This window comes from Neomonachus schauinslandi, chromosome 1 (assembly GCF_002201575.2).
Source record: "Neomonachus schauinslandi chromosome 1, ASM220157v2, whole genome shotgun sequence".
NCBI lineage: Eukaryota > Metazoa > Chordata > Mammalia > Carnivora > Phocidae > Neomonachus > Neomonachus schauinslandi.
In genome coordinates, this window is record NC_058403.1 from 214,206,494 (window position 1) to 214,222,111 (window position 15,618).

Genomic DNA, 15,618 nt, shown 5'->3' on the forward strand with positions numbered 1-15,618 from the left:
GGGGAGGAGCCTGGTGTGGGGGCGGTGCCCAGGACTGGTGCGGAGGAGCTTGGCTTGTGGGCAGGCCAGAGGCTTGCTCCAGCGGCTGCCCCACGCAAGGAAATCTTGTAGAGGACCCGGCCTACACGCCCCGTGACTGCTTCCAGCGCATCAGCAGGCGTCTGAGAGCCGTCCTCAAGCGGAGCCGCATCCCCATGGTGAATACCAGGCCAGGCCTCATATTTCTCCACCTACTTTTTTTTTTTGATGGCTTTTTTTTTCCTCACCTTCTGAATTGGTGGTGGTGTGATGGGAGATCTTTTATCCAGTGCAGGTGGTGTTGGTGGAGACGAGGCAAAATACAGACCAGACCAGTGTGATCAGCGTGCAGGAACCAGGGCTGGGAAAGGGCTTTCCCTGAGAGGGGGAGGGGGGCAGGGACAATGCAGGTCGGTACTGCAGGATGTGTAGGAATTCACCAGGTAGAAGCCACAGGAGTTCACCAGTATGGCGATATCTCAGCCCTGTTATCTTTGGAAAGGGTGAGGTAGCCTCAAGTAGCAGGTCAAAGGCCACATTTGAAGCTAGGGCTTTGGGCTCCAAAAGCAGCCCTGGGCACGGGGCCTGGACAGCTTGTCCACAGTCTCACGGTTGGCCTCACCCCTAGGCCCGTTTCTCCTGCAGGAAACGCTGGAAACCTGGGAGGAGCGATTGCTGAGGTTCTTCTCTGTGTCTCCCCAGGCCGTGTACACGGCCATGCTGGACAACAGGTGACTGGGTGGGAGTGAGCGCTGTGTGCTCCGCCAGGGGTCTGGCCCTGGCCCGCGACCACTTACCATCCATTCCCCTCCAGTTTCGAGAGGCTCCTGCTTCACGCCATCTGCCAGTACATGGACCTCATCTCAGCCAGTAAGTGCTGCTGGCCCGCAGGACCCCACCTGGCTGGTGCAGGCCAGGGAAGCCAAGGCCAGAGTCACTCAGGATCTGGCTACTCAGGGGGAGGCCTCTCGGGGAGGAGGAGCGGCATGAGCAAATGGTGGGTGGTGGGACTGATGATGACGAATGATGAATGATGATGCATTCATTCATCAGAGGCCCCTCGTGAGCCTGGCTCCATGCTGGGTGATGCTGTGGGCACAGATGCTCCTCAGTCTGCATCTTCAGGGCCGCAGGGAGAGAGGAGCCTGTGTGGCATCCGGGGCCCCCAGGACGAGAGGCAAAGTTCTATTTAGCTGTAGCCCCTCTCCACTGTGCCACACATGTGACATTGACCAGTCCCCTAGGGAGGGTCCTCACAGGCCCTTGCTCCCTCTGGGTGCCCCATTGGGTCCTTGCTCCTCATCAGCGCCTCCTGCCCAGAGTTGCTGAGGAGACGGTTTCCATGGCAACCCTAGGATGGTTCCTCCTAAGTCCTCCCTTGGTAGATTTGCAGCCCCCATACCTCTCTTTGTTCCCACAGACTCGGGACAGAAGGGCTGGGCTGGGGGGTTGCTTCTCTGCCGGAGTTGAGCCGAGGCCTGAACCCAGAGGAGGTTGGGCCCTGACCAGATGGGGAGTAAGGGAGCTGGAACGGCCCAGGCAAAGGCCCGGAAATGGGACCGAGCTTGGGGTGCGCTGGGCTAGTTCAGGTTTGGGAGTGAAGGAAAGTGAGGGAGGGAGAGGCTGGTGGGGGCTGGGGTCCCCCGTGAGGGCAGGGATGGAGGTGGTGACCTGGGGGCCCAGGACTCCCGTGGTCCGGTCACTGCTGCCCTCCTTGCCCCCTTCACAGGTGCTGACCTGGAGGGCAAGAGGCAGATGAAGGTCAGCAATCGGCACCTGGACTTCCTGCCACCGGGGCTGCTCCTGTCCGCGTACCTGGAACAGTGCAGCTGATGACAGCCCCCCCCCCCCCCCCCCCGCTGCCTCCCCCTTGCCCAGACCTCAGATACCATTTGCTGCAGTATCTTTATTATTTTGAGAATTTGTCCCTGTAGACACGCTCTTCCCCTCGGGTGGCTCTCTCTCACTCTGGCCTCTTCCCTGTCCACCTCTCCCAGATAAACGCTGGGGGCTGGAGCCACCCGGGACTGGCCTGGCCTTGCAGCTCCCCGCTCTGGGACTTGTATTCGGGCGAGGAGACCCGGCCTGGTCACCTCCGTGTTCCTTCGTTCTGCTTTTCCAGCCCCGTTTGAAGCTTAAGCGAGGAGTGAGAGGCTGGGTTTTTATCACTTTTAATGAATTTGGCATGATTTGTTGTAGATTTTTAAATTTCCCTTTTGGGAAGAAAAACCAAAAACTTGCCCCAACTGATAAATCGGGGGACTTTGTTCTAGTCCCTGCTTAACCCCCCCTTCCCAGTTTTTGGCTTGGGGGGCGTCTCTGGGGCTCTGCCCCTTTTTCCAGGAGTGTTCTGTCATGTGCACGCGCGTGCGTGCGTGTGTGTGTGTGTGTGTGTGTGTGTCCCGCAACCTAGGACAGAAGCTACATCTTAAAGGCTGGTCTTACCACCTTTTTGGAATGTGTGCTGTTCTCCCCTGGTGGCTTTTGGTGGCTCTTGTGGCCCTGTCTGCTCTGCACACCTCCTGCCTTCATACTGGGGGATCGGGACTTCCAGCCAGAAGCCTCTGCCCTCGGACTGCCCCATTCCCCTCTTCGTGTCCCCTTGCCCCCTCCCCCCTGCCCAGCTCTGGCCTGTTGCCTTGGGGTGTCCTCGCACTGGTCACCCTGGTGTGTCCCACAGAGCAGAGCTGGGGGACACCCCTCCCGTGTGTGTGGCTGGTTGTGCTTTGGGAAAAGTGGAGAGTTCAATAAATTTCTGGTGCTCTGGTCTCCAGCTGTGGGGTTTTCCTTTCCTCCAATGGGTGCTCAGGAGGTGCTTAGGTCCTGGTCAACGAGGGCTGCAGGCCTCAGGGGATGAAGCTTCACACTGAGTGACACCCCACCTGTGAGGCAGGTGTATGGGGAGATGCTGCTGGGAGCCCTGGGTCCATTGGCTCTGCTGCCCTGGCTTGTCCCCTTCCCAGGCGCCCAGGTTCAAACCCCAGCTCTGCCACTTCCAGGCTGTCAGTAGTCCAAAAAGTCCCTTGTGTGAGCCTCCCGGGGTGGCCACAACGAAGGGGCTGTGGCTTAAAACCACAGGAATTTATTGTCTCCCAGTCCTGGAAGCCAGAAGTCCAAACTCAACCAGGCAGGGCCCTGAGGCTCCAGGGGAGGGTCCTTCTTGTGTGTTCCTGCTTCCGGGGGTCCCTGGGGTTCCTTGGCTTGTGGCCGCATCATTGCAGCCCCCGCCTCTGTCTTCCCCGGGCCTCCCTGTGTTCCTTCCCATCGTCTTCCCTGTGTGTGTGTCTGGGACTGGCCGGGGGTCCTGCAGGACGTCCGCAGTCCGGGTGCGTCCCATCAGGGGTCCCTGCTGCCCAGGCGGCTTCTGCCTGCGGACGCTGGCCCTGGTCCCCTGGCCGGGTGTGCTGGTCGGGCTTTGCTCCTGGGAAGCTCCTTCCCCGCCACACTGTCCTCGGGGTGCAGCTGACACACAGGGGTGGGAGCTGAGAGCCGCCTCCCTGGGGGGCAGAAGATCTGTGTTCATTACTGGGAATCCTGCGGGGACTTTGGTCTCTTCTCCCTCAGGTATTCACTTATTCAGCCGTTGATATCAGTTGGGACACATGAGGATTTACTTTCTAGTTTGGGTTATGACCCAATACCACTTTACTCCGTCGTCCAGATTGTTCCGGGTTCAGCCGGTGTCTGAGGCAGCCCATCATCGTGGGGTTTGATTTTTTGAGCCCCGTCCCTTCTGGCACCACAAGATGGTCCAGCTAGGCTTGTGTGTAGAAACCCAGATGTGGACGCTTGGGTGTGCTGCACCCGTCTTAGCAGACATTTTAGAAGTTTAAAGACAGACGTTAAAGAATGCACGTCCACGTGGTGGCACAGTGGACAGGGGGCACCTGAGTGGCCAGCGCGAGAGACGGAATCCCAGGTCCCCAGAGGGAAGGGCCCGCCTCGCAGGGCGCCGAGGACCGCCCCCCGTTTTGGCTGCAGCTAGGGCACGGCGCTGCGTCATCCCGCCCCTGTGCCGGGATCGCCGGGACCGGTCCTCCGCGGGGTAAAAGCCTCCACGTGCAGAGCCTCAGTTTCCCCACCCGCGGATGTCAAAGAAGAGCAAAATATGGAACGCTTCACGAATTTGCGTGTCATCCTTGCGCAGGGGCCATGCTAATCTTCTCTGTATCGTTCCAATTTTAGTATATGTGCTGCCGAAGCGAGCACGGAACACTGGCTGACCCAGGCACTATTTATAGTGTCTAAAACAAATGACTTTACACAAAGGGTGAATTCTTTTAAAGCGGGTCAGCGACACATTCTTTTCTACATTCGTACAACATATAGAATAACGAAATGGGATCATTCACTGAAGTGAGAAAGCGTTCACTGTTCTGCCAAATATAACTCAGGTGGCTTCTGGGACGCCACTAAAAGCCGTATGCAAATGCACCGGAAGCGGGGCTGAGTCGCCGCCTTCCCAGAAGTCTCTGGGAAGCGGCCGCGCTGCGCGGGCAACTCGTTTGTCCCGGGGAAGATGGCGGTGCCGGAGCCGGGGAGCTAGGGCGAGTGCAGGCAGCGGCTGCCTGCTCGGCTTGGCGCCTGGGCCGGCTCGGTGAGCGCGGGGCTGCGGGGGCCGGAGAGGTCGGCCAGCCTCCGGTCGGCGCCCGCAGCTGCGGGGAACGCAGCCCGGAGAAGGCGGGACAAGCGGGCCGGGGGCGGGGCCTGCGGGGTCAGAGGGCGGGCCTCGGGGGACGGCGGGTGCTAGGCACCCGGCGGGGGGCGGGGGGGGTCGGGGGCTTGTGGCGGAAACTTGTGTGAAGCCGGGGGCGAGCTGGGGTCGGATGCGGAGAGCCGGGGAAGGCCGGGCGGGGCCGGGGGGCGGGGCTCAAGGGTAATGGGGGATTTGGTGGCGCGACCGGGGGGCCCTGTGTACGGCGGTAGATGCTGGCAGGCGAAGGGTTTGGGGTCTCTGGGATGGGTCTGAGAGTTTAGGCCGGGCCTGGGGGCTCAAGGGGCCGTCCGAAAGCAAAGATTGTAGGGGATGGGCTTAGGGAATGGAGGCTTCGGGGGCGGGACTTAAGGACTCGCAGGCGCTTGTGGGCGGGGCCTTGGTGTCCCCGGTCAGGGCTTGGAGAAGTAGGGGGACCTGGGGGTAGTGATTGAGAAAAATGGGGCTGATCGCACTTGTAATCTCACCGGACTCCTGTGAAAGAAAGGAAAGTAACCTATGATCGATGCTGGCACGTAGAGAGCCACGAGGAAAAGTTCAGCATCATTACTTTTGTTAGACTTCTTTAAGTTGCACCTCTGCCTCCCCTGGAGGCGGTGTCCTCGCTGCTCTTGCGTATCTGTGGGCTCTTCCTCCAGGAAGACCCAGGGCCCGACCTCTATGCACACTGCCCACTGCCCTCATCATTGCTTACTTGGACCGGTGCATTCACCTTCACCCCATCCCTGGCTGTGCACTCCAGACCGCCAGAGGGGTCCTGTTCAAATGTAGATAGCTCACAGCCCTCTGGGGGCCCCCCCTCCCACTAGGGTGAAAACCTCCAGGGCCCTGTAGGACTCGCCCCCGTCACCTCCTGCCCCCACCTTGCCCCCTTTCCCTTCGCTCATCTGCTCCAGCCACATGGGCCATTGGCCACTCCTCCAACACCCGAGGGGCCATCCGTCCTCTGGGTCTTTGCACAGGTGTTCCCTCCACCTGCAGTGAACTTCCCCCAGACATCTGCATGCCTTGTTTCCTCACAACTATGCTGGGATGTTGTCTTTCTGATTAGGCGTCCCTGTTCCTCCATGTTTATTTATTTATTTTATTTTTTAAAAGATTTTATGTATTTATTTGAGAGAGAGAGAGAGGGAGCATGAGTCAGGGGCAGAGGCAGAGGGTGAGGGAGAAGTAGACTCCTCGCTGATAAGGCAGCCCGACACTGGGCTTGATTCCAGGACCCTGAGATCATGACCCCAGCCAAAAGCAGATGCTTAACTGACTGAGCCACCCAGGCGCCCCTCCCTCCATGTTTAAAATGCAGCTTCCCTTACACAACACACGAGACCCAAGGGCAGGGATTGGGTTCATATCATTCCCTGTGGTAAGCCAGCATCCAGTGTGGAACTTGGCATGTTGCAGGGACTCAGAGAATGTCCGTGTCAACCTCCTCCCTCAGGAGCTGCTGACCATCCTCATCCTCGGTGTGTGACCTGTGGCATGTGGGCACAATGGATCTGGCTTACGTCTGCGAGTGGGAGAGATGGCCCAAGAGTACCCACTGCCCGTCAGTGCCCCTGGCCTGTGCTTGGTCCTGCCGCAACCTCATTGCCTTCACCACTGACCTTCGAAATGATGACCAAGGTGTGCTTCCTTGCCCCCCAGCCCAGCCCCCCTCGCCTGGTGTCCCCATTGGGGAACTGGGTCTCCAGCCCTGCCTGGGAGTCACCCTTCACCCATGTGGGCCCTCTCAGGGTTTTCTCATCTACAACTGGGGGTGGTGAGGACCCTAACCTCACAGGTGTGCAAAGGGCAGATGCACTGCTCTCCTACACCTGGTGCTGGGGTGGGGTACGGGGGAAGACCCTGGAATCACCCCTTTGGGATGGAATGGGGCAAGGGATGTGTGGTCCCCTAGGGCTTGGAGACTTGATGCGCAGTTTTCCAGACCATACATGTTACTATTTTGTTTTTGGAAGCCTCGAAATTACTTTGCTGGGACCTATTTTTTGTCTGTTGTTTAAACAATGTGTGCTTGTTGGAGAAAATTAGAAAAGCAGAGAAATTTAGCATAAGGAAAAAAAAAAATGGAGAGATGCCCACCATTAACATTTGGGGATCATTTTCTTCCAGTTTTTTCTACGTCTCTTCTAAAAACATGACCGCGCTTGTGGCGAGGTCACAGGCCTGCTTTGGTCTCCTTGTTAGCACCGGGGCTGTCTACACGGTCAACAGCAGAGCAGCCCTCTGCCATCCCCGTGGGTGGGATGTTCCCTGGATTCCTCCCTGAGCCCTCCTGGGGTCATCAGAAGCTTCAGGGTTGTTATGGTTGCTGTGTTGACCGTGTGCTGTCCTCTGCAGACCTCACCCGCATGATCCATATCCTGGATACAGAGCACCCCTGGGATGTGCACTCCGTCAACTCAGAACACAGTGAGGCCATCACCTGCCTCGAGTGGGACCAGTCGGGTGAGGATGGGCCGGGGGCGGGTGGTCCTGCATGGCTGAGGGACACAGTGATGTTCATCCTTGATCCTGAATCTCAAGGCAACGTGCTCACTCTTCCTGGTCACGTCCCCAGAATACACAGCTGGGACTGGAAGCCTCAACCTGTGGCTTTGTGGCCACGACTCTTCACATTCCCCACACGCACATTGTTTTAGGAGCACCCTTGTGCCACTCCCCTGCTTCACTGCCCCGAGGCCTGCTCCTGCGGGCCCTGGATGTACTACCAGTAGCTGCCCCTGCCCACGGTGAAGGTTTGCCCCCTACAGGCTCCCGGCTCCTGTCGGCTGATGCTGATGGGCAGATCAAGTGCTGGAGCATGGCGGACCACCTGGCCAACAGCTGGGAGAGCCACGTGGGCAGCCTGGTGGAAGGGGACCCCATCGTGGCCCTGTCCTGGCTGCACAATGGTGTGAAGCTGGCCCTGCACGTGGAAAAGGTGGGTGTCCTGCCTGAGCAAGCAGGTGCAGTAGGTGAGGTTACTCACCCTGCTTGTTCACCTGCTTGTTCACCTGCTGCTCCTCTCCCACCACCAGCATCCTTTGGTTTTTCTAGTACTGGGCCCAACTCATGCTTGAAGTTAAGCTGTCATCATCTGTGTCTTCAGTGAGCCACCTATTTAATGGATGGCCGCTGTCCTCAGTGGACCATTCCATTTAACTGATGGCTGCTGTCCTCAGCGGGCCTTCCATTTAACTGATGGCCGCTGTCCTCAGCGGGCCTTCCATTTAACTGATGGCCGCTGTCCACAGCAGACTTTTCCATTTAACTGATGGCTGCTGTCCTCAGCAAACCTTCCGTTTAACTGATGGCCGCTGTCTTCAGCAAACCTTCCATTTAACTGATGGTTATTGTCTTTAGTGAACCTCCTGTTTAACTGGTGGCTGGCATCCTCAGGGAACCACTGATGGTTGGTTCTCAAAATCCAATCCACTGTTAGATTCAGTTATATCCCAGAATTCCTCTTTCTGTGCCCCCGGGGCAGGTTGTCAGGTCACAAAGGACAGACGCCTAAAGCCTGGTCAGGGTGCCCTCAGCTGGGGCTGGCATTGGCAGTAAACAGACCCCTTGCTCCCTTCTCCCCCCATAGTCAGGTGCCTCCAGCTTCGGTGAGAAGTTCTCCCGCGTGAAATTCTCACCGTCACTCACGCTGTTTGGCGGCAAGCCTATGGAGGGCTGGATCGCAGTGACGGTCAGCGGCCTGGTCACCGTGTCCCTGCTCAAGCCCAGCGGGCAGGTGCTGACATCAACGGAGAGTCTGTGCCGGCTGCGCGGCCGTGTGGCCCTGGCCGACATCGCCTTCACCGGTGGCGGCAACATCGTGGTGGCCACTGCAGATGGCAGCAGCGCCTCTCCCGTGCAGTTCTACAAGGTGTGCGTGAGCGTGGTCAGTGAGAAGTGCCGCATCGACACCGAGATCCTGCCCTCGCTCTTCATGCGCTGCACCACGGACCTCAACCGCAAGGACAAGTTCCCCGCCATCACCCACCTCAAGTTCCTGGCCCGGGACATGTCGGAGCAGGTGAGCTCCTGTCTGGGGGGTGCCCGCCCCCCGGCTGCAGCAGCAGAATCCCCACGTTTCTCATCTCAAGCGTTGGGTCAGGAGTCTGATGCGGGCCTCACGAGGCTAAAATCCTGGTGTGGGCAGGTCTGGTCCCCCCGGGGCCCCTGGGAGACCTGGCTGCTGCCTTTCCCTGGCTCGTGGGCCCCCCCTGCATCCTCACCGCCGGCAGCACGGGCTCTGCTCATCTCTGGGACTCCCACCCTCTGCCTCCCCCTCCTGAGGACTCTGGGCCCCAAAGCCTACGGGTCCTGGAAGTCGGGATGGAGTCCTCTTTGGGGACATCTTTGTGGCCGTTGGTCAGTGGTCACCCAGGGCTCCAGTGTAACCACACGTCAGTAAGGCCCCCGACTTTGTGAAGCCCTGACGGTTTCCTCGGCTGCCCCCTGCTTTCCACTGGGGGGACGGCCACCGGCACGACATCTGCCATTCCAGCCCCGCCTCCTGACCAGCTGCTGCCGTCCCCAGGTGCTCCTGTGTGCGTCCAGCCAGATGAGCAGCATCGTGGAGTGCTGGTCCCTGCGGAAGGAGGGGCTTCCTGTGAACAATGTTTTCCAGCAGATCTCACCTGTGGGTGAGTCCCCCCGCTCCTGGGGCACTGGGCTTCCAGCGCAGCATGCGGGAGCTGCTCCGAACAGCTACACGGTGCCGGCCCGCTCCACCCTCTTCATGCCTGCTGTGCAGCCGCTTCATTCCCGTCCTGGAGAGCCCCTTGTCCTGAGGCTCAGAGACGCGAGGTCCCCCAGTCGTCCCACAGGCGGGTAGCCTGACTGCCTCACTCTGACGCCTCCTGGGGGGAGCATGTGCCTGCTTGAGGAACAGCAGTGCAAAGATCCTGGGGCAGAGACCAGGAGCTAGAGTGGCTGAGCAAGCAGGGGCACAAATACGCATTGCAGCAGGGCTGGGGGTACACACAGCCCCCTGGGCTGCAGGGGCCAGTTAATCCTAAAAACCACACAATCCTCCAAAAAGTCTGGTCTGTGGTGAGGAAACTGAGGCCTAGAGGGCGTGACTGAGTTGGCGCAGAACGTACCCACTGGCTCACCTCCCCCTCCCCTGCACCCATGTGGAACCCGCAGTGGCTCCAGATGGCACTGACCTCCCCCCCACCCCCGCAAGGCGTGCCCCCTCTCCCTGACGGACCCTGGGATGTGCTAGCGCAGCCTGAAGTGACTGAGAAGCCAGAAAAGCCTCTGGGTTTTCACCCCCCCCCGCCGGGGCCCACACACAGAGATGATTTCCAGTAGACGACAGCCAGGCTCTGCTGACGAGCGCTAATGGAACCTGGAGTGGCTGGCTGTGCCCGGGGCGGGTGGGGGGTACTCAGGACCCGCTAGTGAAGCTGTGTCAAGAGGCCCCTGTGGCTCCTGCCCGCCACGGGGCAGTTACATAAGCTGCGCGCTGTGGGGCAGAGTGATTAACGTGAAGACGGTCACAGCTGCCCTTTCCCCAGACCCTGCGTCCTCAGCTTGGCGGCGGCGGGCAGGGCCACAGGTGTGCATGGCCCCCTGCCCCCGAGCAGAGGGTGACTAGCCCCAGGGCCAGCCTGGCCACAGCCACGACCTAGCGTTTGTGCCCCGTTCGGGTGCAGATGGCTTGGCGTACTGCCTGGACGTCCGCCGTGGTGACTGTTACAGCTCTGTTGTCCCTGTTGGGTATTGAATTACTCTCTGGCCTTAGGCAGTCTCAGTGCTCTCTGGGCCTCAGTTTCCCCTGGGGGCAGAGCTTGCCGGGACTCCCTCCCTGGGCTCACGGCAGGTTTATAAGCTGTGACAGGCCATTCAGGGCAGAGCTCTAAGGCGGAGGGATGGCAGGGAGGAGCTGTGTGATAGTCAGCTGTCGCGTGTGACAGACCAGCCCTAGACTCAGTAGCTCAAAACCACAGCTCCACGCTGTGCTGGGAGGGGCCGCCTCTGCTGCTCGGCCTGGTTTGCGTGTCTGCTGTAAGCTGCCAGGCCATCCGGGCTGCTGCCTGTCCGCTGGGCACCTCGTCTCCCCCCATGGCACGCGGGTCCCTGCAGGCCTGCTCCAGTGTGTCCCAGCGCATGAGCACTGTGGGAGTCTCCCTGTGTCACGTTTGCCAGCACCCACTGGCCAACCCTGGATTCATGGAAACCAGTCCGCCAGTTGTTGGGGGCTTTTATCACCAAGAGGGTGGGTGCAGGGGGGCCGATCTGTGGCGCTGTGACCGTCCAGCTCAAGTCTCATAAGGCAGGCAGAGCTGCCCCCCACCCCCGGGACCACTTACATCACAAGAAAACCCGACGCAGGCTGGCTGGGTCTCAAGGGTGTGTGTGGTGGTGGGGTCCGGGGTGCTCCCACCGGCCCCAGCCTCGTGGTCCCGTGAAGTCCCAGGGCAGGATCGTGCTGGTCCAGCTTTTGTCCCCGGCCTGTCGTGAGCCATACGCCTGGCTGGGCCGTGGAGCGCTCTGAGTGGCCATGCTGGGGCAGGGTCCCCAGTGCGGGGCCAGAGGCGGGGGCCAGGGTGGCGTGCCTGGCGCCCCCTGCAGGGATCCGCCCTGCTGCATGTCTCATCTGTTCTGCCCCCCCCACCTCATTTGCAGTCGGCGACAAACAGCCCATGATTCTGAAATGGCGGATCCTGTCCGCCACCAACGACCTGGACCGTGTGTCTGCCGTGGCACTCCCTAAGCTGCCCATCTCGCTCACCAACACTGACCTGAAGGTGGCCAGCGACACCCAGTTCTACCCCGGCCTCGGTATTGCCCCCTCTCCGCGGGCAGCCCCTTCCCGCCCTAGCTGCCGGCGGGTGTCCCCAGTGCCCCGCATGGCTCAGTTGCCTGCACTCCCACCTGCAGGGCTGGCCCTGGCCTTTCACGACGGCAGCGTCCACATTGTGCACCGGCTGTCGCTGCAGAGCATGGCCGTCTTCTACAGCTCCGCGGCCCCGCGCTCCGCTGATGAGCCAGCCATCAAGCGTCCACGGACCACCGGCCCTGCCGTCCACTTCAAGGCCATGCAGCTCTCCTGGACCTCGCTGGCCCTGGTCGGCATCGACAACCATGGGAAGGTGAGCTTCGAAGCTCTGGGCCTCAGGGAAGAGTGAGGGGTGGGCCCCGGGTGGGCCCCGGGACCCCCATTCCTGTCCCTGCTGCTGGACAACCCAAGATTCCTCACCTGTGTGGTGAGGTTCCTCTGGCCCCCTGGGATCCCAGAGAAAGGTCTGCTGTGGTCTGGGGGTGCACAGTAGGTGCTCAGCAAGCAGGAGCCGTGAGGATGGTTGCTTTTCACCGTGGTGACGGACATAAGCCTCCTGTGGTACCAGGGCTTCCTAGGTGCTTAGTAAATGTTTTTGTTCCCCGGGGGGGCCTTGGCCTGGCAGATGCACGCTCACTCTCAGCCCCAGGTGGGCCCGGCCCCCCACCTTCCATTGTAGACCCCTCACGAAATCAGCTTCTGTGAGTCGCTTTTCTTTGTGCCTCTCGCCTGAATCCGCTTACTGTTGGCCCTGTCCTCGGTGTGTCCATGTGGCAGGCAGGCCAGGAGGTCTCTCCTTGCGAGAGGGGTTCCGCTTCTGGAGACCCTGTGGCCTGCGAGTGGATTTGCAAGGCCCAGGGAGGGAGCGCTAGGTGCCTGGGGTCATTAGGTATGGGGCTGGGGCCCAGGTACCCCCAGCACTCTCCTCCCTGCTCGAGGGTGAAGCCGGCTCGGCCCTCACCTGGTGCTTCCCCCTCCGGCAGCTGAGCATGCTGCGCATCTCGCCGTCCATGGGCCACACGCTGGACGTGAGCTTGGCCCTGCGGCACCTACTCTTCCTGCTGGAGTACTGCATGGTGACGGGCTACGACTGGTGGGATACGCTGCTGCACGTGCAGCCCGGCATGGTGCAGAGCCTGGTGGAGAAGCTGCACGAGGAGTACACGCGCCAGAACGCAGCCCTGCAGCAGGTAGGCTCGCTGCCCCCACCCCGCTAATGAGCTCCGAACCTCGGCCTCCTCTGCAAGAAGTCAGCCCCCGCGGGGCTCTGGCGGAAGCTGCTTCCCGGCCCCCTGGGGGACTGGCCCTGCCCGTGGGCCACCCGCTCCCACCACCTGTCCCCACCCAGGTCTTGTCCACCCGGATCCTGGCCATGAAGGCCTCGCTGTGCAAGCTGTCACCCTGCACGGTGGCCCGTGTGTGCGACTACCATGCCAAGCTCTTCCTTGTGGCCGTCAGCTCCACGCTCAAGTCCCTCCTGCGCCCCCACTTCCTCAACACACCCGACAAGAGTCCCGGCGACCGGCTGACCGAGGTCTGCACCAAGATCACTGACGCCGGTGGGTCCTGCCCCCGACACCCTTCACCAGCGGTCATCCTAAGCCCCACCTGAGGGGTGGGGTGTTGACCACGTGCCAGGCATGGGGTGGGGGCGGTCACCGGAAGGGCCCTCACGGGGGCTCGCCCCAGAGCTGGGGGCAAATGGTAGCCACAGGGGAGTGTCAGCTGCACCAGGCTGGGGAGCAGAGTCCCGACGGGCCGCTCCCCCCCCCCCCCCCCCCGGGCCCTCTTCTTCGAGGTCCGGGGCCCGGCTCACCGTGGGTGCTGCGGGGTGCCGGCGGTGGGACCAGGGGCGCAGAGCCTGGCGCCCCCGTGTGCGTGCATGTGTGCGTGCATGCGCCGCAAGGCCCTGGTGTACCTGATGGCCTGTCCCCTCCCAGACATCGACAAGGTCATGATCAACCTCAAGACAGAGGAGTTCGTCCTGGACATGAACACGCTCCAGGCGCTGCAGCAGCTCTTGCAGTGGGTGGGGGACTTCGTGCTCTACTTGCTGGCCAGCCTGCCCAACCAGGTGCGGTCCCTCCTGGGCGGTCCCAGCCCCCTCCGCACAGCCCCCGCCCCCTGGGTCCTGGCCCGCCCCCCCTTCGCCGCCGCCCCGCCCCCTTCTGCAGCAGTTCCCCCGCCCTGTCCTCCCAGTGTTCAGGGGAAGTGAGCTGTGTGCACCCACCTTCCCCCGGGGCTTGTGCACAGGGGTAAGCCCCACACACGCCCCGACTCCAGGCCACCAGAGTGGCCGAGTGCATCTCCTGCCCCACATTTAAATCCTCTGCCCCTCCCAGGACGATTTGAAATCCCTCTTTCCTCTTCCCCCTTCCCCACGCGTTGGCTGCCAGGGGTAACCGCTTCGCTGCCTCCTCCTGGCACCTCACGGTGGCTGGTTGCTGGAGTCGCTGACTCTGCTTCCGGAATGCCGGTGGCCCAGTGCCCGGGGCTGCCCTGGCCTGTTTCCCCGCATGCTGAGGTCCCGGAATCCTGCACACACTTAGGCGTACAGCCCGAGTGCCTCTCCCTGTAGGGCTCCCCGCTGCGGCCGGGTCACAGCTTCCTGCGGGACGGCACCTCGCTGGGCATGCTGCGGGAGCTGATGGTCGTCATCCGCATCTGGGGCCTGCTGAAGCCTAGCTGCCTGCCCGTGTACACGGCCACCTCAGACACCCAGGACAGCATGTCGCTGCTCTTCCGCCTGCTCACCAAGCTCTGGATCTGCTGTAAGACCCCGCCCCCAGCCCTCGTCCCCCCGCCACAGTACAAGTCCTGGCTGAGAGCCTCCAGCCCCCAAATACCAGCCCCCAGGTCAGACTATCGTGGTTCCCAGTGCCCAGCACAGATGCTCATGGAGCGACAGCACCGTCTGCTGTCTCGTGTCGCTGGATCCCTGATGCCAGGAAGGGAGCCCAGGGCTCGCTGCGTGCTCGTTAGTCGGGGAGCCTGGCGCTCTGCGGCTGGCAGTGCATCCCCCTGGTCCCCTCCCCGCAGGCCGTGACGAGGGCCCCACGAGCGAGCCGGATGAGGCCCTTGTGGATGAGTGTTGCCTGCTGCCCAGCCAGCTGCTCATCCCCAGCCTGGACTGGCTGCCCGTCAGCGACGGCCTGGTCAGCCGCCTGCAGCCCAAGCAGCCTCTGCGCCTGCACTTCGGCAGGGCCCCCACGCTGCCCGCCAGCGCCAGCACCCTGCAGCTGGACGGCCTTGTCAGGTGCGTGCCGCCTCTGCCCCGCGGCCTCCGCCTGTGCCGGGCCAGCCGCTGCTCTCTGGCCTTGATCGTGACGCTGGCCCCGGGAGACATCCTCGCTCGGCCGGTGATGGCCCTGCCGCCTATCCATGCCTGCACTTGAGCATCTGTGTGTGTCACCGTTTCTCCAGTCTCCCCCTGCGTGGAGTGTCGCGTGGCCGGTGTCTGACTCAGGCCCCAGCCCCTGTGGAGCTCAAGCATGTCCTGCGCGGCCCCTGGCCTTCTGTGGAAGAGCATAGTGCAGACGCTACGGTGTGGCCCAGGGCCCCGGGTGGACAAACCACAGCATCAGGCAGGGTGCTCTCGGGGCGAGAGGCAACCTCCGGAACCTGCCCTGGGCAGCTACCGTTGGAACGCGTGGGTGGGGTCAGCCTTACTGCCTAGCAGCACCTGGGGCAGGGTTTCGTCCCCGCTCTTTAGGCAGGAAAGATGCACTGATCCAAGGTCACGCAAGGTGCTTCTCCATTTCAGACATTCACGTGACAGACTCGCGTGAATTCCCCACGCATCTGTTACTTTGGGTGGAAATTTCAGAAAACGCAGATGAGCCAAACGAAGACAGTTAGCCCCGTACGGCCCCCTTTAGGTGAAATACTTCGGGCATTGGGCTCCGCGAGCTTCTGGCATCTTTCTTGTCTCATAACGGGAGGGACCGCTTGATAAGTACCAGGTTTTCATTTGTGCTTGGCTTTCAGGAAAAACTTTTAAGAGGGGGTCGATCACAAGGAGGTGTTTTGTTTTGTTTTTAAAGACTGTTTATTAGGCAGAGAGAGACACAGCGAGAGAGGGAACACAAGCAGGGGGAGTGGGAGAGGGAGAAGCAGGCTTCCC

The 15,618-nt window shown here is 61.3% G+C and overlaps 2 protein-coding genes and 1 non-coding gene across 3 annotated transcripts in view; 2 read left to right on the forward strand and 1 right to left on the reverse strand.

The window, feature by feature from the left end:
* R3HDM4 (R3H domain containing 4) overlaps positions 1–2,768 on the forward strand; it is a 9,862-nt gene extending 7,094 nt beyond the window's left edge. Inside the window, exons 5-8 of the mRNA XM_021705224.2 lie at positions 112–197; positions 664–749; positions 833–888; positions 1,748–2,768. Of these exons, the coding sequence (XP_021560899.1) occupies positions 112–197; positions 664–749; positions 833–888; positions 1,748–1,851 (332 nt within the window). The 3' untranslated portion in view covers positions 1,852–2,768. The remainder of the gene's footprint in view (positions 1–111; positions 198–663; positions 750–832; positions 889–1,747) is intronic.
* Positions 2,769–4,120: 1,352 nt separating this feature from the next.
* LOC123326915 lies at positions 4,121–4,227 on the reverse strand. Its single transcript, XR_006541387.1, has one exon. It is a non-coding gene; the product is annotated as a U6 spliceosomal RNA (small nuclear RNA).
* A 275-nt stretch (positions 4,228–4,502) lies between these two features.
* The window catches only part of MED16 (mediator complex subunit 16), a 12,740-nt gene continuing 1,624 nt past the window's right edge, over positions 4,503–15,618 (forward strand). Inside the window, exons 1-13 of the mRNA XM_044918476.1 lie at positions 4,503–4,615; positions 6,171–6,355; positions 7,073–7,180; positions 7,486–7,655; positions 8,307–8,738; positions 9,246–9,351; positions 11,342–11,497; positions 11,597–11,808; positions 12,479–12,685; positions 12,844–13,054; positions 13,436–13,569; positions 14,074–14,266; positions 14,535–14,751. Coding sequence (XP_044774411.1) covers positions 6,223–6,355; positions 7,073–7,180; positions 7,486–7,655; positions 8,307–8,738; positions 9,246–9,351; positions 11,342–11,497; positions 11,597–11,808; positions 12,479–12,685; positions 12,844–13,054; positions 13,436–13,569; positions 14,074–14,266; positions 14,535–14,751 — 2,279 coding nt within the window. The 5' untranslated portion in view covers positions 4,503–4,615; positions 6,171–6,222. The remainder of the gene's footprint in view (positions 4,616–6,170; positions 6,356–7,072; positions 7,181–7,485; positions 7,656–8,306; positions 8,739–9,245; positions 9,352–11,341; positions 11,498–11,596; positions 11,809–12,478; positions 12,686–12,843; positions 13,055–13,435; positions 13,570–14,073; positions 14,267–14,534; positions 14,752–15,618) is intronic.